This window comes from Salvelinus sp. IW2-2015, linkage group LG18 (genome assembly GCF_002910315.2).
Source record: "Salvelinus sp. IW2-2015 linkage group LG18, ASM291031v2, whole genome shotgun sequence".
Lineage (NCBI taxonomy): Eukaryota > Metazoa > Chordata > Actinopteri > Salmoniformes > Salmonidae > Salvelinus > Salvelinus sp. IW2-2015.
Genome location: NC_036858.1, coordinates 25,455,068 through 25,478,694, shown reverse-complemented (window position 1 = coordinate 25,478,694; position 23,627 = coordinate 25,455,068). Strand labels below are relative to the sequence as shown.

The 23,627-nt window shown below is 42.4% G+C and overlaps 1 protein-coding gene and 1 long non-coding RNA gene across 3 annotated transcripts in view; one reads left to right on the top strand and one right to left on the bottom strand.

Annotated features, from left to right (window-relative positions):
* Positions 1–23,627, bottom strand: part of LOC139029143 (uncharacterized) — a 140,050-nt gene that overhangs the window by 74,346 nt on the left and 42,077 nt on the right. The gene's annotated exons all lie outside the window — the stretch shown is intronic.
* LOC111978469 (ubiquitin domain-containing protein 1-like) lies at positions 5,657–20,670 on the top strand. 2 transcript variants are annotated; one of them, XM_024008552.1, is made up of 5 exons: positions 5,657–5,858; positions 7,213–7,299; positions 16,763–16,990; positions 17,968–18,153; positions 19,535–20,670. In XM_024008552.1, exons 1-5 carry the CDS (start codon positions 5,807–5,809, stop codon positions 19,756–19,758), a joined length of 777 nt encoding a protein of 258 aa, XP_023864320.1. In that variant the 5' UTR covers positions 5,657–5,806; the 3' UTR covers positions 19,759–20,670. The 2 variants fall into 2 exon arrangements, with proteins under 2 accessions (XP_023864320.1, XP_023864321.1); XM_024008553.2 differs by lacking the exons at positions 5,657–5,858; positions 7,213–7,299 and adding an exon at positions 9,058–9,276.

Genomic DNA, 23,627 nt, shown 5'->3' with positions numbered 1-23,627 from the left:
AGAACATCTGCTATCTGGATTTGGGTAAAGGAGAAAGCTGGGAGGGCTTGGGCGAGTAGCAGCGGAGGGGCGGGGTTGTTGTGCAAGGTTGGAGTCCGCCAGGGGAAAGGCATGGCAGCCATTAGAAATGCTTGTTGAAGTCTTCGATTATCACGGATTTATCGGTGGTGACCGTGTTACCTAGCCTCAGTGCAGTGGGCAGCTGGGAGGAGGTGCTCTTGTTCTCCATGGACTTTACAGTATCCCAGAACTTTTTGGAGTTAGAGCTACAGGATGCAAATTTCTGCTTGAAAATGGTGGGCGATAGATGGGCGATAGATGACAACAATGTTAAGCTTGAGTGGACAAGTGACAGCATTGAATTCAAATTAGGAAATGGACAAGTGAGAGAATGAGAAAATAGATGTGATTTAACTTTTCAATTGAGTGTTTTATCAACATGTACACACAATGTCTGTGGGACTTAAAAGGCACTCTATTTGTGGTATTACCCAGGTACACTGTAGGAGAAGATGGAGTCTTTTATGTCCCACAAACTATTAAGAACACCAAGGGCCTGTAATTGCACCCTATTTCCTGTTTAATGCACTACCTTTGGCTGGAACCTTTTTTAGCAGAACCTTTTTGGCATAAGGCCAAATGTAATCTGATTCTAATCAACCATATCAGACTGCCAACATGGTAGAGATGCTGTGCTTCCACAATATCTGAATGTTTATCTGTATTTTTATTGATCGTTAAATCAAATGCTTTTTACCCTGTTTTCTTTACATCATTAAAGAGGTTTGTTTTTTCTTCTCTGGCCTTTTCTCAAAAGTCCATTCACTCCTCGACTCCTCCGTCCTCCTCTTGGGTGATAACTGACCAATGCAAGGGTGAAGGTTGAGGAGGAGGGGTGAAGCTTGACTAGTGCAGAGATGATACTTGACAAGGGGAGGGGTGAGGGTTAAGGAGTAGGGGTAAAGCTTGACTAGAGCAGGGTTGATATCAAATAATACTGTCTTTTATTTGTCATATGCACCAAATAAAACTGTTGTAGACTTTACCGTGAAATGCTTGCTTAAGAGCCCTTCCCAACGATGCAGTTTAAAAATAATAATACAAATAAAATAGTAACACGAGGAAAAACATTTAATACACAATGGAACTATATACAGAGATTACCAGTAGCAGATCAATGTGCAGAGTTACAAGGTATTTGAGGTAGATATGTACATGAAGGCAGGGTAAAGTGACTAGCCATCAGGATAGATAATYATAAGAGTAAAATAAAGAACAGWGTAGCAGCAGCAAATGATGAGTGTGTGAGTGCTTGTGTGTCGTGTGTGTGTGTTTGTGTTGTGTCGGTATGTGTGTGTGCGTATGCAGTGTATGTGTGTGGGATTTGTGTGGGASTGTCAATGTAGTGTGTGTGAGTGGGTGTATACAGTGCATTCGGAAAGTATTCAGACCACTTGACTTTTTACACKTTTTGTTACAATARAGCCTTGTTTTCTAAAATGTATTAATTTAGTCATCAATCTACACACAATATCCCATAATGACAAAGTGAAAACAGTTTTGTAATTTTAGCAAATGTATTAAACATAAAAAACAGAAATACATTATTTACATAAGTATTCAGCCCCTTTACTATGAAACTCGAAATTGAGCTCAGGTGCATCATGTTTCCATTGACCATCCTTGAGATGTTTGTACAACTTGATTGGAGTCACACACCTGTCTATATAAGGTCCCGCATGAGGTCAAAGGAATTGTCAGTAGAGCTCCAAGACAGGATTGTGTTGAGGCACATGTCTGGGGAAGGGTACCAAAAAATGTCTGCAGTAGGTCCCCAAGAACACAGTGGCCTCCATCATTCTTAAATGGAAGAAGTTTGAAACCACCAAGACTCTTCCTAGAGCTGGCCGCCCGGCCAAACCGAGCAATCGAGGGAAAATGGTCACTCTGACATGGCTCCAGTTCCTCTGTGGCGATGGGAGAATCTTCCAGAAGGACAACAATCTCTGCAGCACCCCACCAATCAGGCCTTTATGGTAGAGTGGCCAGACAAAAGCCACTCCTCGGTAAAAGGCACATGACAGCCCTCTTGGAGTTTGCCAAAAGGCACTTAGAGACTCTCAGACCATGAGAAACAAGATTCTTTGGTCTGATGAAACCAAGATTGAACTCTTTGGCCTGAAAGCCAAGTGTCCCYTCTGGATGAAACCTGGCACCATCCCTACGGTGAAGCATGGTGATGCCAGCATCATTCTGTGGGGATGTTTTTCAGCGACAGGGACTGGGAGACAAGTCYGGATAGAGAGAAAGATGAACAGAGCAAAGTACAGAGAGATCATTGATGAAAACCTTCTCCAGAGCGCTCAGGACCTCAGACTGGTGCGAAGGTTTACCTTCCAAGAGGACAACGACCCTAAGCACACAGCCAAGACAACGCAGGAGTGGCTTCGGGACAAGTCTCTGAATGTTCTTGAGTGGCCCAGCCAGACCCCGGGATGCTGGCCTTCTAGGCTGAGTTACAAAGAAAAAGCCAGAAGCTCAGACTGGCCAATAAAAATAAACGATTAAGATGGGAAAAAGAACACAGACACTGGACAGAGGAACTCTGCCTTGAAGGCCAGCTTCCCGGAGTCGCCTCTTCACTGTTGACTAAGTGTTTTGCGGGTACTATTTAATAAAGCTGCCTGTTGAGGACTTTTGAGGTGTCTGTTTCTCAAACTAGACACTCTAATGTACTTGTCCTCCTGCTCAGGTGTGCACCGGGGCTTCCCACTCCTTTCTATACTGGTTAGAGCCAGTTTGCACTGTTCTGTGAAGGGAGTAGTACACAGCGTTGTACGRGATCTTCAGTTTCTTGGCAATTTCTCGCATGGAATAACCTTTCATTAAACAGAATAAGAATAGACTGACGAGTTTCAGAAGAAAGTATTTTGTTTCTTGCCATTTTGAGCCTGTAATCAAACCCACAAATGCTGATGCTCCAGATACACAACTAGTCTAAAGAAGGCCAGTTTTATTGCTTCTTTAATTAGAACAACAGTTGTCAGCTGTGTTAACATAATTGCAAAATGGTTTCTAATGATCAATTAGCCCTTTAAAATGATAAACTTGGATTAGCTAACACAACGTCCCATTGGAACACAGGAGTGATGGTTGCTGATAATGGACCTCTGTACGCCTATGTAGATATTCCATAAAAAATCTGCAGTTTCCAGCTACAATAGTCATTTACAARATTAACAATGTCTACGCTGTATTTCTGTGATTTTTAATGGACAAAAAAATGTGCTTTTCTTTCAAAAACAAGGACATTTCTAAGTGACCCCAACTTTTTGAACGGTAGTATATATATATATATATATATGTGTGTGTGTGTGTGTGTGTGTGTGTAAGGTCAGTGCAGATAGTTCTGATACCATTTAATTGACTGTTTAGCAGTGTGGCTATTTTTAAATGTCTTATGGCTTGGGGATAGATGCTCTGCCGACGCTTTAATGCCATTTGCCGGACGGTAGCAGAGTGAACAGTCCCATGGCTTGGGTGGCTAGAGTCTTTAGCAATTATTCCCGCCTTCCGATGACACCAGCTGATATAGAGGTCCTGGATGGTCGGGTGCTCGGCCCCAGTGATGGACTGGGCTGTTGGCACCACCCTCTGTAGCACTTTGCGGTCAAGGAAGGTGCATTTGCCATACCAAGCGGTGATGCAGCCAGTCAAGATGCTCTCAATGGTGCAGCTGTAGAACTTTTTGAGAATCCGAGGACCCATGTCAAAACTTTTCAGCCTCCTGAGGGGGAAGAGGCGCTACCGTGCCTTCTTCACGACTGTGCGGGTGTGTGTGTGTGGACCATGTTAAATCTTAAGTGATGTGGATGCCAAGGAACTTGAAGRTCTCGACCCGCTCCACAACAGCCCTGTTGATGTGGATGGGAGCGTGCTCTGCCTTCTTTCTCCTATAGTCCACGATCAGCTCCTTGGTCTTACTGACATTGAGGGAGAGGTTGTTGCCCTGGCACCACACTGCTAAGATCCTCCGACCTCCTCTGTCTCATCGCTGTCGGTGATCAGGCCTTCCACCATTGTSTCGTCAGCAAACTTGATGATRGTGTTGGAATCGTGTGTGGCCACGCATTCATGGGTGAACAGGGAATACAGGAGAGGACTAACCACACCCCCTGAGGGGCCCCGTGACTAGGAGAGTTTTAAGTGTTGAACAGGAAGGGTGATGCTTATCTAGTGCAGGGTTGTTGAGACTTTACTAAGTGAGGGGTGAGATCTGAGTAGGAGGAATGACAAGGTTCCTAATATACAGGTAACTGCCAAAATAAAGGAAACACTAACATAAAGTGTCATAATAGGGCGTTGGGCCACCACGAGCCAGAACAGCTTCAATGCACCTTGGCATWGATTTTATAAGTGTCTGGAACTKTTTTGGAGGGATGTGACACTAGTCTTTCACGAGTAATTCCATGATTTGCTGTTTTGTTGATGGTGGTGGAAAACGCTGTCTCAGGCGCTGCTCCAGAATCTCCCATAAATGTTCAATTGGGTTGAGATCTGGTGACTGAGACGACCATGGCATATGGTTTACATCGTTTTCATGCTCATCAAATCGTTCAGTGACCACTCGTGCTCTGTGGATGAGGGCATTGTAATTTTATGGGGAATTATTTATCTCAAATGTTCTTCATCTAAATAAAATCAGGAAATATATGGTCTGAACAATTTTCTATTAGATGTAGGGTTCTTAATGAACTATATTTACATACATGCATGTATACAATTTTATGGCTGGCTGTTTTAAGAGAAATGGTTGATTTAGATATAAATTCTATTTCTTGCTGCTGCTGTTTCTACTGCGCATGCGTTTCCGATTAATTTGTCGTCGGGACAGTGAACGCCGAGTGAAAGGCGATTAAATCTATAAACAAGCTGCAGATTGATTGCATGGATGAATCCACATGTTTACCTTATCAGACACGGCGGAGGGCGTTTTCAATCTATTGCAAGTACATCAACTCTAGCTTTTATACAGCGGCCTTTTTTTATTCGAACGAAAAGATAATCTAGTTTTGGGACGGAGGGGTCAGAGCAGGCACAGTTTTGGGCCTGTGTGAAGCTAGCCACAGTTAAGGATTAGCCACGCTAGTTGAATGTGCGGTTTGCCTTCAAAATAAAAGTTGCCTCATTGAAAGTGATTCTAACGGATAGAACAAATAGTGGAATCATTCCATATTTTGACTAGATAATGCTTAACAAGGTCGGAATGTTATAAATTAAACWAAATGCAATAATGTGTAGATTGATGAGGGGAAAAAACGACMTAATCAATTTTAGAATAAGGCTGTAACGTAACAAAATGTGGAAAAAGTCAAGGGGTCTGCATACTTTCCGAAATGCACTGTAAGTCTCCAATGCAATTCTAAAGTCTAATACATCCGGAGTGCGAATTCAACTGATGTTTTCTTTTTTGTCTTTTGTTGAATTTTTATAGAACATTCCGACCTTGTTTAGCATGATCTAAATAAAGTTTKAAAAAAAAATCTAGTCCATGATTCCACTATTTAAATCCGTTTGAATCACGTTCAATGGGYACTTTTATTTTTAAGGCGAACCTCAAATTCCACTATTGGGGCTATTCCTTATTATGGCTAGCTTCACACGGGTCAGGTTTGGCACAGCGGCTGTGAGAATAGGCACCTGTTGGCGCAAAGGTGACATGACAAACACAGCGCAAAGCTGCTGACTCCTCTCACGTATCGCTGCAGCTGAATCCAGAACTAACTTTGGAGTTTAAGTTATTTGGATGTGGCAAGCCAACTGCAGACGAATGCTGAGTTTAACGAACTGGATATCTGGTAAATAAAAACCTGTTTTGTTGAATTGATTGTTTACCAATGCAARAATTGCAAATAACAGCGCTGACAGAATTGTTTAATGTGTGTAGTTTTTAAYCCACAGTAGTTTTTAAGCCACAGTTGCATTGATTTGATAGATACAAAACCAAGACATGTGGAAACAGCCTGAAGACCCGACATTGAATTGCATTAAATTCTACGTCGGGCATAAATGAGCGTGTATGTGGATCAGAAAAYTTCCTCTCAATCCCACAATCCAGAATGTTGAATGAAATTTGCCTGGGAAACCGCTAGTGGTTTTATGGATCTTTACTATCATCTTGTCTTGATGTGTACAGATGGTAATACACTTGTGACCCGCAGCGACCAGTTCGTAAATACACCATTCTTRATTCATGCAAGGCTTCGATTTCCTCCTTAACTAAATTGAATTGTGAAYAGGCAGAAAAAAGGGGGAACTATGCTTACTTTCTTCCCCTTCAGCCTGACTGATGCAACCGGATTGGCTGAATGCGAAGGCAACATCTGGGACTAGCATTCCTAGGCATTAGTGGCTGCCCAGGCTAGAATACAATTATATTGTAATTTACTTTACTGGTTGTCTGTGTGGTTTGTCATTTTGCAGGTAGGAATGTGAGACAAAATATCCATAGGACAATATAATTACATGAACGTTTCAAAGTACTATGCGTTCAMATTTCTATCATCTGAAGCATCAGCAGGAGCTCGTGCATGTGTTTACATGATTCTGCACGTGCTTCAGGTGACTACCAGTGCTTTTCAAAAGTTTGTGTAATCATACTTTCCTGTGGATATATTGTGACAACCAGTAAAATATAATTTTATTAAACATACTGGGTTTGTAGCGGTTGAGAGAGGAAACTTTCCTGATCCAAATMCACATTTATGCGGAATGTTGAATCKAATCCAATGCAATTCAATGTCAGGTCTTCAGGCTAATGGAAACAGCCATCTTGCTATCTTAATTGCAGTTTGTGAGCTCGAGCTGTCAGACACGTTGACAGCTCATGGTAGACGTGGCATGTAAACGTTGCCATTACAGCATTACCAATAAAACAATGAGCAAATGTCATTGACCATCCAAATATGAGATGTGTTTTGCAGGTATATATCAAACTGACAAGTATCGTCTTTGGATGAATTAAAAAAACACAATGTTTATGATTTGTTTTGTTTCTATATTTCAATAGCTCCCCTTGCATTTGTTTGGCAACATTATAACTGATTGATAACTGTTAATCTTTTATCTCTTTCGTGTGTGTGTGTGTGTGTGTGTGTTTGTTTTCCTGATGTTATGTAGCTACTGATGTTATGTAATTGTATGGCTCTGCAGAGACAGTCATGGGCGGGTGTGTAGGGAGGGATCAGCTGGACGGACCAGGGCCTGCCAGGAACTCTACATGGAGCAAAAAACGAGGAGGTAAGAAATTCTGACTGTATAATGCTCTGCAGACAGTGGTGTAGTGGAGGGTATATGTCATATACCCACTCTTTTCCAGTGGGCATTGTGTATACTTCACTCAAAGTAGCCTATGCCTACCTGGCAGAATGATATCATGATTATTTGCATCAATCCAGTGGCCATTTGTTTTGCAAGCTCCATCTCATGTTCGCTACAGAAACACCGGTAACTAGGGCTGTTATGGTGACCATATTACCGCCGGCAGTCAGGAGTCATTACCGCAGTGAAATTCCACGTGACCATTGAGTCACAGTAACTAGACTRCTCCAAAACTGTGCTCTGATGCTTCCGATGGTCATTAGTAGTAGCCTACCAAACTTGCTAACTGCCAGTTGCTAGTGTCCCTCTAATCACTCTGACATCAATGCTAATGCAATCGAAAATCAAATCAAACACTTCATTAGAGCCCTGTTATTCAGAGTTATAGCAGAATATGATCACCTGTTGCGCAGCGAGAGCCAGCTCCTCATAGCTGGTTGATGCATAGGATGAAATGTGTTCKTGTTGCACAACATTTCTATAGGCTGTGCTATGAAATTGTGTGAGAAAAGAGTTTTGATGGCCTCTATTAAAAAGAGGAGGAACCCATCAGCTTTSAAACAGMGTTTAAACTTTGAGCACCTCTAATTCCTAAATATTTTGGCATTKAGGTCCAAAAAGTCACTTTCTGACTTTCTTCTATGGGCAAACACATATTGAAAGTTTTGTTTAAATGAAAAGGGGTGTGGTCAAAAAGTGATTTAATTCAAATGGATTTACCCATATACTACATTATTTGTTTACAATGTCGCCTATGACAACAAAAACATTTGGTCCTTTTTGTTAGGATTGTCATATGTTTGTACGTGGTCCTCTGTTGCTCAGTTGGTAGAGCATGGAGGTTGCAATGCCAGGATAGTGGGTTTGATTCCGTGGACCACCCGTACATAAAATGGATGCACGCATGACTGTTAGTCARTTTGGATAAAAGCGTAATTGGCATAATATATACATTATGGTTAAGCTAATGTAAGACCCTTGTTCTAAGCATTGTTCTACAGAAGCTATAGTCTCTGGTCTAGGCTGGTCTGCAATGGATCATACCTGGAACTTTCCAGGCCAAGTTTGTTTCTTAACAAACAGGTAACCTATACATTGGATTATACCAAGAAGTACCCCCCTCCCCCCAAAGAGATGTACAATGGATTCTACCTAGAACTATCTACCCCCAAACAGCCGTACAATGGTGTAAAACTTGAACTGCCCATCAACAGGTGCAATCCCATTCACAGCAGATTAGTATGGTCTGACCAGAGTTTAAAGTCTATAATGGGGTTGTGGTGTTGACTTGGGTTATTCTTGACCTCTTCCACCTCTTCCTCTAAATAGCTAATTGGATTAGTGCTGTTGTGTAAGCATTAGCTGCCTACCTAGCCAATCTGGATAGGATACTATTGATAGATGCTGTTTATGGCATATGTAGCCAGATATTCCATCTGTCATATATTGATCCTGTGGTATTTTGGGTGGCTGGGTGTGTGTGTTTGTGTGTGTGTGTTATTAAGGCATTTGTTAGTAAAGAACTGGGGAAGTGTCACAACAGCTAGCTAACSTAGCTCAGACTCCACAAGGATAACTGTAGTCGTCACGGATAGCCAAAGCGTGAGAATCTAGTCCAGGTGGTGGGATCATACCCTTGACCACTGCAACCTTCTTAGACAGAGAGACGTAAGCTTCAATTTCTGGTTGGAGTCTCTGAAAGGCTGTTCTTTCTGATGCTGAGTCAGTGTTGTGTTTGATTTAAACAACGGTATCTGGAACTAAGAGATTGTGTGTCTGACACACACACACATCAAATCTCTGGGAGAGAGAAAGAGAAGAACATGGGAGTCGCTAACTCTAGGGACTACCATCCGTACCACCCCTCACAGTCTCCCATTAAGGTGGTGCTGAAAAGTGAGTATGTATGCAGATGGACTATGGATTGTTGGAGTGCTGGATGACTGTGCTAGTGAGCCTCATCTTTCTAGAGCTGCAATTGCCAATAACATAAAAGTATTAAGTCTGTGTGTAGTTTGTTTTCCAACATGTCAAGTTGAAGAAGTGTAAGATGTGGTCATTTAAATATTAGTAACAACTTATTATTAGGTTGTAATACATCTGTTTTAAGCTATAGTATGACGTGTTAATATAACCTACCTCATTTCATGAATTCAGTTGGCAGGGGACAGGGGATGTTTATGAAGGYAAGGGGAAAGGGGGATACCTAGTCAGTTGTCCAACTGAATGTATTCAACTMAAATGTGTCTTCCGCATTTAACCCAACCCCTCTGAAGGGCTATGAGGAGAAGGAAGTGTGTAATGTAAATAAGGGGAKTTAGACTAATTATTATGGAAATATACTGTAGTAGTATCAGGAGTCAAACTTGTGTAATAACTATATAATAGTGACTATTAAAGGGCAATTCCACCACTTTTCAACCTKATTTTCATTATCTCAAACATAACACCAGTGTCTAAATATGTGAAAACGGCACATGTCTACCTTTTGTAGAAAGAAATATAAAGTTAAAAAGTTCTACCCCATGACATCATCAAAAGTTAAAACATGATTTTAAAACACTATGAGATCCACAGTGTCACGTTCTGACCTTAGTTCCTTTTTTATGTCTTTATTTTAGTTTGGTCAGGGCGTGAGTTGGGGTGGGCATTCTATGTTGTTTTTCTATGTTTTGTTCTGTACGTTATATTTCTATGTGTTTGGCCTAGTATGGTTCTCAATCAGAGGCAGGTGTCGATCGTTGTCTCTGATTGAGAATCATACTTAGGTAGCCTGTTTTCCCACTATGGGTTGTGGGTAGTTGTTTTCCGTTTCAGTGTTTGCACCATTCGGGACTGTGTCGGTTTTCATTTGATTKTCTTGTTCTTTTTGTATTTTGTATTCATTCTCATTAAAAGTTATTATGGATACGTACCACGCTGCACATTGGTCCGATATTTCCTACTCCTCCTCAGACGAAGAGGACGAAAGCCGTTACAGAACTTCCCACAAACCAAGGACCAAGCAACGTGGTATAGAAAGGCAGCGATCTCTGGACTCATGGACATGGGAGGAGATTTTGGACGGCAAGGGACCCTGGGCACAGGCTGGGGAATATCGACGCCCTAAGGAAGAACTGGAGGCAGCGAAAGCTGAGCGGCGGCGGTATGAGGAGGTAGCACGGCAGCACGAGAGGCAGCCCCCAATTTTTTTTTTTTGGGGGGGGGGGACGCGGGGTGTGTGGCGGAGTCAGGTTGGAGACCTGAGCCCACTCCTCGTGCTTATCGTAAGCAGCGCGTTACTGGTCAGACACCGTGTTATGCGGTGAAGCGCACGGTGTCGCCAGTACGCGTTCAGTACCCGATGGGCTATAGGCCAGCCCCCCGCAAGTGCCATGCGAGTGTGGGCATCCAGCCAGGGCGTGTTGTGCCGGCTCAGCGTGTCTGGTCTCCYGTACGCCGTTTCGGGCCAGGGTATCCTGCGCCGGCTCTGCGTGCTGTGTCTCCGGGGAGCTGGGAGGGTGCAGTGCGTCTTATGCCTGCGCTCCGCTCGTGCCGGGCGAATGTGTGCATTGAGCCTAAGGGAGAGGTGCGAGTGGTATGCACCAGATCTCCAGTGCTCACCCACAGCCCGGTTCAACCTGTGCCTGCACTCTGGAGGGTCTGGGCTAAAGTGGTCATCCAGCCTGGAGAAGTGGTGCCAAGGCTGCGCACCAGAGCTCCAGTGCTCCCCCACAGCCCGGTCCTTCCGGTGCCTCCTCCAAGCACCAGGCCTCCTGTAGGTTTCCCCAGCCTGGTGGGTCCTGTGGCAGCCCCACGCACAGCAAACAATGCACACAATYAAGTTATGAAACAATGAATGGCGGGAGAGAACGCATTCTGGAGAGAGACGTGCCTTGTGCATCTGAGCCACAATCTCCATAATCTTGGACCGTGTCATCTCTGTGGCCTCCTCAATGGATTAGTCCACAAAAAGAAACGTCCTCTCACTGTCAACTGCGTTTATTTTCAGCACACTTAACATGTGWAAGTATTTGTAGGAACATAGGATTCAACAACTGAGACACAAACTGAACAAGTTCCACAGACATGTGACTAACATAAATRMAATAATGTGTCCTGAACAAAGGGGGGGTCAAAATCAAAAGTAACAGTCAGTATCTGYTGTGGCCACCAGCTYCATTAAGTACTGCAGTGCATTTCCTCCTCATGGACTGCACCAGATCTGACAGTTCTTGCTGTGAGATGTTACCCCACTCTTCCATCAAGGCACCTGCAAGTTCCCGGACATTTCTGGGTAGGATGGCCCTAGCCCTCACCCTCCAATCCAACAGGTCCCAGATACAACAAGCTCAGCCCGATGATGCTGTGACACACCGCCCCAGACCATGACAGACATTCCCCCTCCAAATCGATCCCGCTCCAGAGTACAGGCCTCGGTGTAACGCTCATTCCTTCGACAATAAACGTGAATCCTACCATCACCCCTGGTGAGACAAAATRGCGACTGTTTCCACTGATGTCTGGTGAGGACCTGCCTTACAACAGGTCTACAAGCRCTCAGTCCAGCCTCTCTCAGCCTATTGAGAACAGTCAGAGCACAWTTTTTTTGCTCAGTTTAGTATGTTCTATGGATGGTCTTAAACTGCAGTAATTTATGTCTGAGATAATATGAACATGACTGGGCATTCAAACATATCTGTATCCATTCATCATCATCAATAGCTTCTCCCAGGTATTCCTCACAAGGACACCAATAATAATAAGAGACTTGCTTGGGCCAAGAAACACGAGCAATGGACATTAGACCGGTGGAAATCTGTCCTTTGATCTGATGAGTCCAAATGTGAGATTTTTGGTTCCAACCGCCGTGTCTTTGTGAGACGCAGAGTAGGTGAATGAATGATCTCCGCATATGATCTCCCATGAGGCATGGGGGAGAAGGTATGATGGTACTTTGCTGGTGACTTTGTCTGTGATTTATTTAGAATTCAAGTCACACTTAACCAGCATGGCTACCACAGCATTCTGCAGCGATACGCCATCCCATTTGGTTTGCGCTTWGTGGGACTATCATTTGTTTTTTAGCAGGACAATGACCCAACACACCTCCAGGCTGTGTAAGGACTATTTGACCAAGAAGGTGATGGTGTGCTGCATCAGATGACCCGGCCTCCACAATCACCCGACCTCAACCCATTTGAGATGGTTTGGGATGAGTTGGACCACAGAGTGAAGGAAAAGCWGCCAACAAGTGCTCAGCATCTGTGGGAACTCGAGAGGAAAAGCAGAGTGCCAAGAGTAAAGTATTCCAGYTGAAGCTGGTTGAGAGAATGACAAGAGTGTGCAGCTGTCATCAATGCAAAGGGTGGCTACTTTGAAGAATCTAAAATCTAAAATACACTTTTTTGGTTACTACATGATTCCATATCTGTTATTTCATAGTTTTGATGTCTTCACTATTATTCTACAATMTAGAAAATAGTCAAACTAAAGAAAAACCCTTGAATGAGTAGGTGTGTCCAAACTTTTGACTGGTACTGTAGCTAGCTAACGTTAGCCAACTTTTTGCTAGCTCTAATGGTACATCAACTGACGAAAACAAGCCAAGTGAATTTACTTCTGTTGAAATGGGACAAAAACATTTCCATACACACAACAGCTGACAGAGACCAGAGCTGAACTGGCTGTGGTATCTACTAGCTAGCTACAGTGGTTCTAACTTTATAAGTTGCGTCATACTGCAGCACACCTTGCGGGTTGCCGCAGAATTCTATGGCACGTTATTTAATTGTCAGCCATTGTTACCATTAATGCTAGTTAGTGCTAGTTTGACCACCAGAGGGCATCTTTGTGAAGCATTTGATAGCCTTCAATATTGACTGTACTAGAGAATTAAAAACCTTTTTTTGTAAGAACATAGTATATGGGATTGATTTTTAAGAAATGTAGCTTAATTAATTTGATTAATATTATGGTGTTTCTATTCCAAGAAAAACGAAARCCTCAGGGGAACGGAAAATATGGAGCTGTACAACGTGACGGCCGGGAGTAGGCTACAGTACTAAGAGCATAACATTTCCACACCCTAATTGTAGTCTAACGAATACCCAAATGGAGATTCAGTGAAAATATTATTTTATTGATTTATCAAGACCAATCCCCATGCTTGTCTCAGAGCAGCACGAAACGGTGCTGAAATAGTTGACCATACGCGGGTAGGCTATTGCTTCAAATCCAATTGCTTCTAACTTCAATAGGCTTTTWAAATAAATAATACCTACACCACTTTTAACAGCACATTACTCAACACTAGTGATACTCATGTCACCTACGGTAGGCCTACAGAATATCTAKAAATATTTGTTTCAATGACATTTAGAGGATTGGAGGATTCTAAATTAATATCTAAGGGCCATTTTTCGTTAGGGCAAATCTGATCTGTGAGAATATCTTAGCGGCTTTTATATAATTCTAAATGAATTAATAATAATAATAATTTAGCGCCGCCCTATGGGACTTTCCAATCACGGTCGGATGTGATACAGCCTGGATTCAAACCAGGTATTGTAGTGAATCCTCTTGCACTGAGATGCAGTGCCTTAGACGACTGCGCCACTCGGGAGCCGTGATCAACATGACCAATATATATTGTCCTGCTAATAGCCCATCCTAGAAACGTTGTTTGCAGAATTCACAGCCTGATACACTTGTGAAAAACAGGGTTAATTATAATTATAATACTTTTTTCCCCTTCCACTTGTTAAAGGTTCCAATTGCTGAAGTTTTTTTAATCAATTAGTATATTTGAGTTTAACCACAATTTTTGTTGGATTGTTTGTTCGGTCTTTTCTGGTGGATTAAACTGAAATTGCAACCAACTTTCTATGGCTTGTTTAAAAAATAACGAGATTTTGGAGATTTTGTTTTCAAATAATGTAAAGTGAGCGAGGAAAATGGCCATCCGTGAGACATTGCTATTAATTTGTAAATAAAGCCAGTTTGTTATTTAGAATGATTTATTTCTGTTTTTAGAGGGAGAGAAACCAAAAGTCTACCGTCACCTCATGGGTCTCTCAGTCACGGCCAGCACAAGTATTGAACCAGCATCTGTAGCAACGCAGTTTGCACTGCGATGTAGTGTCTTATACCACTGCGCCACTCGAGCGATGTACAACGTGACTGGTCGGGAGTAGGCTACAGTACTACAGTAAGAGCAAAATAATCCTAACATTTCCACACCCTAATTGTAGCCTAAGTTTCTCTTAGAATAAAAACCTTAGTGTAACAACAGTTTTACTAAGTAATACTGACAAGTAGTAACAAAAAAAAGTAACAAAAAAAAGGACCCAAAAGCATAATCAGTGCTCTAACTCCCCCTTGCTCTGGCCTGGAGCAATGAAGTAGTGACGCAGGGTACCGTACTAAACCACAAATTACCTCTAAGTCCCGCAGCATAATCACAAAACTTTTAGTTGAGCTATCACAGTAGTTCATTCTCTTGAGACACAACTTCAGTCAAGAGGGGATGAAACATTACTGTAGCAACGTTACGTTTCTGTTACACTACTAGCTCAGCACTGGGAATAAATGTTGCTGCCCCTATCATCGCCAAGCCTATCTCTGACCTTTTTAACCTGTCTCTCCTCTCTGGGGAGGTTCTCATTGCTTGGAAGGCAGCCACAGTGCGTCCTTTATTTAAAGGGAAGATCAAACTGATCCTAACTGTTATAGGCCAATTTCTATTTTGCCCTGTTTATGAAAAGTGTTGGAAAAACTTGTCAATAATCAACTGACTGGCTTTCTTGACGTCTATAGTATTCTCTCGGGTACGCAATCTCGTTTCCGCTCAGGTTATGGATGTGTCACTGCAACCTTAAAGGTCCTCAATAATGTCACCATTGCCCTTGATTCTAAGCAAAGTTGTGCTGATATTTTGATTGACTTGGCCAAAGCTTTTGATATGGTAGACCATTTCATTCTTGTGGGCCAGCTAAGGAGTATTGGTGTCTCTGAGGGGTCTTTGGCCTGGTTTGCTAACTACCTCTCTGAAAGAGTGCCGTGTATAAAGTCAGAACATCTGCTGTCGCAGCTACAGCCTGTGACCAAGGGAGTATCTGGGTCATGTCCCCCCTGTTCCCAGTGATAGTTGCACCCCTGGTTGTATGCTTTCCATTCCCATTTCAGGTTTATGTTTGTTCGTGATCTAAGAAATATGGATTTGTTTCAGAATGCAGTTGTTATCATAATTTTGAGGTCCGTTGAGTCTATAGCAGTCACCTGTCAGTCTCCACTCAGCACTCACCTCTCAGAGCAATGCATTGTGGGATAGCAGGAGCTAAATCCTGTTATGTGGTGCCTGATTACTGTGGTAATCCACTGGACTGTTGTCCACTAAAATGAGCGTGTGTGTATGTAACTCTGGATAGTCCACTGCACTATAAATAATCACTTTGATTTCCCCCCTCTCTCTCTGAATCAAAGTGACCTTAGTTTCCTGTACTGTATACTCCACTATGACCACAATGACTACCACTATTATACTGAGAGTCTCTACGCTGAAGATGCTTACAGAGGGGTACACACATCTCTTCTTGAGATGTGCTTCAGCAGTATAAAGTAAAGCCCCAGATATCCCTGAACCTTACATATGGAGTAAGGTAAGCTCTGGCCAATCATTAAACCTTGAGAGACCTAGGGACCTAGGCCAACCTGGCAACCACAGTGGAGATTTACTCAAAGGTTTCTGGTTTTCTCAGAGGCAGACATTGACAGAGTGCCTAAATAACTATTCCTGTTGAGGGTTACTTTCTGCCTCGTTACATTTTCTTGTCACTTTTTTATATAATGATTGGTGTTTATTGTTATTCTGTAGTTCTGTCCATCCTGTAAGCTGATTGTTATCCACCTTGAAGATGAATGCATCTGATCTTCATGTTTCATGCACAGTTTTGTTTTTCTAGAATGTGGTGTGCTTACATGGTGAGGTCCAGGACTATTCACTTCTGTACTGTTTTCTCAAATTATACGATTCTGCTTTGGTTGCTTCTGTTCTCCCAACATGTTTTCTCACTCACTGTTCATCAATTGATGCCATGAGTCAGACAGACAAGAGAATAGTCTGTGGATGTCCTACTTCTGAATATAGACAAGCCTCCTAATAATCCTTTATACAATGGCTAGCTCCAGCCACACATGATTGGCATTTGAAAATGACAATGAATGAGAGCTAGAAAGCTACACTCTGTAATAAGTTGTGTTCTATTACATGATCTATTACATGTGTTCTATTACATGATTTTCAGAGGAATGGCAGTGTACATTCAGATCGAAACGCTGAATTAAATATCCTCATAAAATATACGCAACCTGATGTATTTACTTTTTCTTTATTTCCATTCAGGACGCAATGAGCCCCTGAAGAAGGAGTGCCCTAAATGGAAGAGTGAGTACCCTATGACTGAGGGCCAGCTGAGGAGTAAGAGGGATGAGTTTTGGGACACGGCTCCAGCCTTTGACGGCAGGAAGGAGATTTGGGACGCGCTCCGAGCGGCAGCAGTGGCTGCAGAGGTGAACGACCTGGAACTGGCTCAGGCCATAGTGGACGGAGCCTGCATCACACTACCACACGGTGAGACATGCATGCGCATACACGCACACACACACACACAAACTCACACGCACGTTCCATCTTAATAACTAACTTGTAACATCTAACTAATATAACATTAGTATTTATAACATTTGGCACCAACCTGATGGACATTATAATGCTATATCAAACCTATGCCTAAGCCCAAATCGACCCCAAAAGTGTTCTCCGGCTGTCCCCATAGGATAACCCTTTTTGGTTCCAGGTCAAATCCTTTTTGGTTCCAGTTAGAATAATTGTTGGTTTCATGTAGAACCTCCCTGTGGAAAGGGTTCTACATGGAACCCAAAACGGTTCTGCTTAGAACCAACAAGGGTTCTTCAAAGGGTTCTCCTATGGCAACATCCAAAGAACCCTATTAGGTTCTAGATAGGGAGTGTAACTCCCTATATGCACTTGTGGAGATCTGAATGGATTGCACTGGCATCGATATAGTAATAGCTCCTCCATGTATTTGTATAGCCTGGGTGATGTATCCTGATGGAAACAGCCTGATCACATGACAGAGGGCTTACCATTTATGTTTCACTTAACACTGCGATCAGTCTGGTTCCACCAGGCTACGGGTGACATAATTCATGACCAGTTAGCTGATTTGAGATCTGTGTGTGTCTGTGGTTGTCAGATTACTGCTGTGTAGTTATATAATAGTCCTGGGCAGCATGACAAGAACTCAGGGATTTAGCTACATAGACATTATGGACACAGCAGAGGGGGAAAGCTCCTCTATAATGTATGTGCATGTTTGACATGTGGTATTGCATCATTCTAGTATTATTTTCTAAACAGAACATTGCAGAATCGGGTGTGTTTCAGCAGGGCTGGAGCAAAAGCCTGCGCTGTAGATCCGGGCAGAGGGTTGGCCACCTCTAGTCTAGGGGTCCCTAGAGGCTGGGAGTTGATTTCAGATAGGACTTGTTACTYAGGTTTGTTTTGTGTTTATCTGTCCCATCCAGGTATGCTGACAGAGAGTTATGATGAGCTGGGGAACRGCTACCAACTTCCTGCCTACACTCTAGCCCCTCCCACCAACCTCATCACTGAATGCACCAATGAGAGCCAAGCTCCCAATCTAAAGGAGCAGAAAAAGCCTCCCCCTCCTCCTAAAGAGGAGTTCCAGCTACGAGTACGTCTCTCGTGCGGTAAGAGAGACACCCTATTCCTTTTCTCTTTTGTCGTTTAGTTGTTCAATTTCTCTCTGGGGTTCTTCATTGAGATAAGAGGGGTATACTATGAATCTAGATAGATGTACTCAGGCTTTTCTGAAATTAGCTACCTTCAGTTAACTTCCCATTCAAGCTCAGGCTTCATTCATGTTACAAAGGTAAATATTGATCAAACACCTGCCTACATCCTATCATTACCAGCCTGCTCGAGCTGGGCTTGTAACTGCGTGTTCATGTCGCACTTGACTAGTTGCAAGTCGATCCATGGGGGAGTTAGTGCCACATTTTCATTTTTGCCCAAATCAAAATGAAAGAAAAGGTAACCTGAAAATTCAGCAGACTATGGTGTGAAATGTGCTATTAGAAGTTTTACTGCGTGTGACGTTTCAAATACATCCTATCATTTCTGTGTTGTGTGATATGTATTTGAATATGACTATTAAAAAACATATATTCCTCAAATATGGTCCGGAGAACGAAGGGGTGATGATGCACTCTTTGCAAGAGGGAGGGAATCTAATTTGATTGGTCCTCAACTCACGCCTCAAAGACTTTTGTCACCGGTTATCCCGAGTTGAACTCAGAGTTGACCAAAGTTAGCTCGCTTACTCATCTATCTAGATTAGAGTAGTACACCACTCAGGATAAATCCATGCCCAATCCCCAGGGTCATTCCATACTAATAATCTGGTGTGTGAATGTCAGCCCCTCAGGCCTAGTTATTATCATCTTGTTTGACAGTGTGTTTAAAGGGGGCCTGAAGCTCTAGATTTGGCCTTGTTTTTCGGCTTGGTCATGAAGAAATACAGCTGCCATGACTGAAGCCAAACGAGAGTTGTCTGGGGAGGGGGGTTATAATGTGGGTGTCTCTTGTGGATGTGCACGCATGTGGCAAGTCTTTGTACATTCAATCTGCCAAAACAGTACACAGTTAGTCACTCACCCTTTTAGCTAACTTGAAGCCATCTAACCAGGTCTTGGGTCTTGAAATCGCCTATGCCAGGGGTTCTCAAACTTTTGTGATAGCAAATTCATCAGGGACCCCCTCGTAACTTGAGTGAGATAAAAAATAGCATACAAGGACTTTTACTATGACTTTGGCAGTGCATGGCTGGGTGAACCAAGTCTCGGCCCTGGGAATGAACTTTTTAAAGGCTCTCCTCTTGGCATCTTAGAGGAAATGTTGCAGTTTTAAAGCTAATTTCCTGCGATTTTACACATTTTGCCATGAGGCAGAGAGAAATGTTGCAGATTTAATGCTTGAAGCTAGAGTCCTTAATTGAAATACACCATTCTATATTCCTGAACAGACCCCTGATTGTAGAAGTAACTTGACCAATGTCTTTCTCTTCCACAGGTAAGGACCTACGTATAAGCGCCTCCATGTCAGACTCCATTTCCCAGCTGAAGACAGCCCTGGAGGGGCAGGAGGACATTGAAGCGGCCCACCAACGCTGGTTCTTTGCAGGGAAACTGCTAACAGATAAGACCCGGCTCCAGGACACTAAGATACAAAAAGACTTTGTGGTCCAGGTCATCGTGAACAACTACTCACCCGTAACCAAACTCATACCAAACTGAGAGAAAGAGAGAGAGGTGGCGCAAGGCCTTGTTTCACTCCTCTGGAAGTTAAGCACACCAGGGTTGTGTTCATTAGCGCACACTGTAGGGAAACGTTTTGCAACAGAAAACAAACATGTTTTTATTGTACATGTTCAGATAGTTCCTCCAAGTTTCGGACCACTTTCTTACATTTCATGTCTAGTGGACACGACCCTGGACTGTTGGTTACTGCAAAGGAATTTGGGGTATAATATTTGATAATTAGTTTACGTTTGCTTTTGTATTTCCTATCCTCTTTTTGTATTTCCCAATATTTTCCAAATAATCCCACATTGTTAATTTGTGTATTTTCACTCCGTATGTGTAGCCTGGCAAAGAACTGACAAACTYTAGACTGAACTGGAAAAGAATCATGGCATGAGGAGAATTTACTACAGTACCTGTCTGTCTACAGATTATCCACTACCATTACACCTCTGTCCCCGACAGTATATCAATTATTTTCCTTGTGAGTATGTCCTTGTGTTCATCTGGAACTTTGAACTATGAATAGGGTTGGACAGTGGAAAGTATCCTGCCTGACGATACAAATATTCTATTGGATCTCTATTTATACTGAAAGCCATTCTATTTGTATTATTTCTATTGTCTGATTGTTACATAATGGTAAAGAAGAATATTGACAGATTTATGAAATTATGTTTACATACTGTTTCAATGCTTGTTTAATTGTGAATATTTATATATTTAATAAGCAGAAATGTATTTTTAAGTGAAAATGTTCATGAAAAGTCAACAATGTGATGAACAAGTGAAAATACTGGTTTATAAGGTGGAAATAGCTGATTTGATTTTCTCTATTTTTCCAACCAGGTATGGATAACATGCTGTAGTTTTGTATGCTCCAAAGTGCACTAAAAGTGGATGAATATTTGTGAATTAATTTATGAATAAACATTCTAAATGAATCAAACCTCTGTATATTTGATTCAGAATTTTGTGCATAAAGGCTCTCAAACCATTTTTTTTTTTCATGAAGTAGGTAGATTCATAAATACCTTCCTAACCCTAAATAATCTACAAGATTAGATGTTTTTAAATCTACTATGTCTTCATAAGGTAAGTCTGAATACCAAATACTGATTGCTTAAACCAAAACGCTTTAAAAAATCATACATTTCCTAAGTCTGAATCGTCCCCTGTGTAATGACAAAATGTAACTACAAATGGTAACAGTGTCAAAAACTGTTTTTATGGTAGTCAAGTGTATACATTTAAATGACTAGTGTAGAAAAATTGGGGCTAGTAGTAGAAGTAGTGACTGTATTACAAATATACCGAACAAAAATATAAGCGCTGGTCCCATGTTTCATAATCTGAAATAAAAGATCCCAGAAATGTTCCATAAACACAAAAAGCTTATTTCTCTCAAATTGTGTGCACAAATATGTTTACAACCCTTTTAGTGAATGTTTCTACTTTGCCTAAATAATCCATTCACGGGACAGGTGTGGCATACCAAGAAGCTGATTAATCAGCATGAGCATTACACAGGTGCACCTTGTGCTGGGGACAATAAAAGGCCACTCTAAAATGTGCAGTTTTGTCACACAACACAATGCCACATATGTCTCAAGTTTTGAGGGCTTGCTGACTGCAGGAATGTCCACCAGAGCTGTTGCCAGATAATTTTATGTTAATTTCTCGACCATAAGCCGAGGTAGTTTTAGAGAATTCGGCAGTACGTCCAACAGGCCTCAACCGCAGGCCACGTGCAACGACGCCAGCCCAGGACCTCCACATCCGGCTTCTTCACTTCGTCTGAGACCAGCCAACTGGACAGCTGATGAAACTGTGGGATCGCACAACCGAAGAATTTCTGCACAAACTGTCAGAAACCGTCTCAGGGAAACTCATCTACGTGCTCGTCATCCTCACCAGGATCTTGACCTGCAGTTCAGTGTCGTAACCGACTTCAGTGGGCAAATGCTAACCTTCCATGACCACTGGCACGCTGGAGAAGTGCGCTCTTCATGGATGAATCCTGGTTTGAACTGTACCGGACAGATGGCAGACAGCATGTATGACCTCGTGTGGTCAAGCGGTTTGCTGATGTCAATGTTGTGAACAGCGTGCCCCATGGTGGCTCTGGGGTTATGGTATGGGCAGGCATAAACTACAGACAACAAACACAATTGCATTTTATCGATGGCAATTTGAATGCACAGAGATAACGTGATGAGATCCTGAGGCCCATTGTCGTGCCATTCATACGCCGCTATCACCTCATGTTTCAGCATAATAATGCACGGCCCCATGACGCAATGATCTGTACATCATTCCTGGAAGCTGAAAATGTCCCAGTTCTTCCATGGCCATCATACTCAACAGACATGACACCCATTGAGCATGTTTGGGATGCTCTGGGTCGACATCTACAACAGCGTGTTCCAGTTCCCGCCAACATCCAGCAACTTCGCACGGCCATTGAAGAGGAGTGGGACAACATTCCACAGGCCACAATCAACAGCCTGATCAACTCTATGCGAAGGAGATGTGTATCGTTGCATGAGGCAAATGTTCTATAGGATTGAGGTCAGGGCTTTGTGATGGCCACCCTATACCTTGACTTTGTTGTCCTTAAACCATTTTGCCACAACTTTGGAAGTATGCTTGGGGTCATTGTCCATCTGGAAGACCCATTTGCGACCAAGCTTTAACTTCCTGACTGATGTCTTGAGATGTTGCCCCCTTTTTTCTCCAACATAACGATGGTCATTATGCCCAAACAGTTCTATTTGTTTTCATCAAACCAGAGGACATTTCTCCAAAAATACGATCTTTGTCCCCATGTGCAGTTGCAAACCGTAGTCTGGCTTTTTTATGGCGATTTTGGAGCAGTGGCTTCTTCCTTGCTGAGCGGCCTCTCAGGTTATGTCGATATAGGACTCGTTTTACTGTGGATATAGATACTTTTGTACCTGTTTCTTCCAGCATCTTCACAAGGTCCTTTTCTGTTATTCTGGGATTGATTTGCACTTTTCACCAAAGTACGTTCATCTCTAGGAGACAGAACGTGTCTCCTTCCAGAGAGGTATGACGGCTGCGTGGTCCCATGGTGTTTGTTCTTGCGTACTATTGTTTGTTCAGATGAAAGTGGTACCTTCAGGCGTTTGTAAATTTATCCCAAGGATGAAGCAGACTTGTGGAGGTATACCATTTTGAGGTCTTGGTCTTGGCTGATTTCTTTTGATTTCCTCATGATGTCAAGCAAAGAGGCACTGAGTTTGAAGGTAGGCCTTGAAATACATCCACAGGTACACCTCCAATTGACTCAAATMATGTCAATTAGRCTATCAGAAGCTTCTAAAGCCATGACATKKTTTTKTGGAATTTTCCAAGCTGTTTAAAYGRACAGMCAACTTAGTGTATGTAAACTTCTGACCCACTGGAATTGTGATACAGTGAATTATAAGTTAAATAATCTGTCTGTAAACAATTGTTGTAAAAATTACTTTGTCATGCACAAAGCAGATGTCCTATCCGACTTGCCAAACTATAGTTTGTTGACAAGAAATTTGAGGAGTGGTTGAAAAACGAATTTTAATGACGCCAACCTAAGTGTATGTAAACTTCTGACTTCAACTGTAATTAGAAGACAAGGAATACTTTATCACCCATTTTGTGGAAATGGAAATTAGTATTTTTTCTTTCACCCACATTACTCTATCTCTACATCTAGTAATAGTCTGTCTATCATAACCACTGATTAGAAGGGAGCCTTTTGCTTGCTCTTTGGGGTCCAGGTCAGGTTACTGTAAAGCATACATGCTGATGTGAGAAGGGCTTTATAAATACATCAAGGGCTTTATAAATACATTAATCAA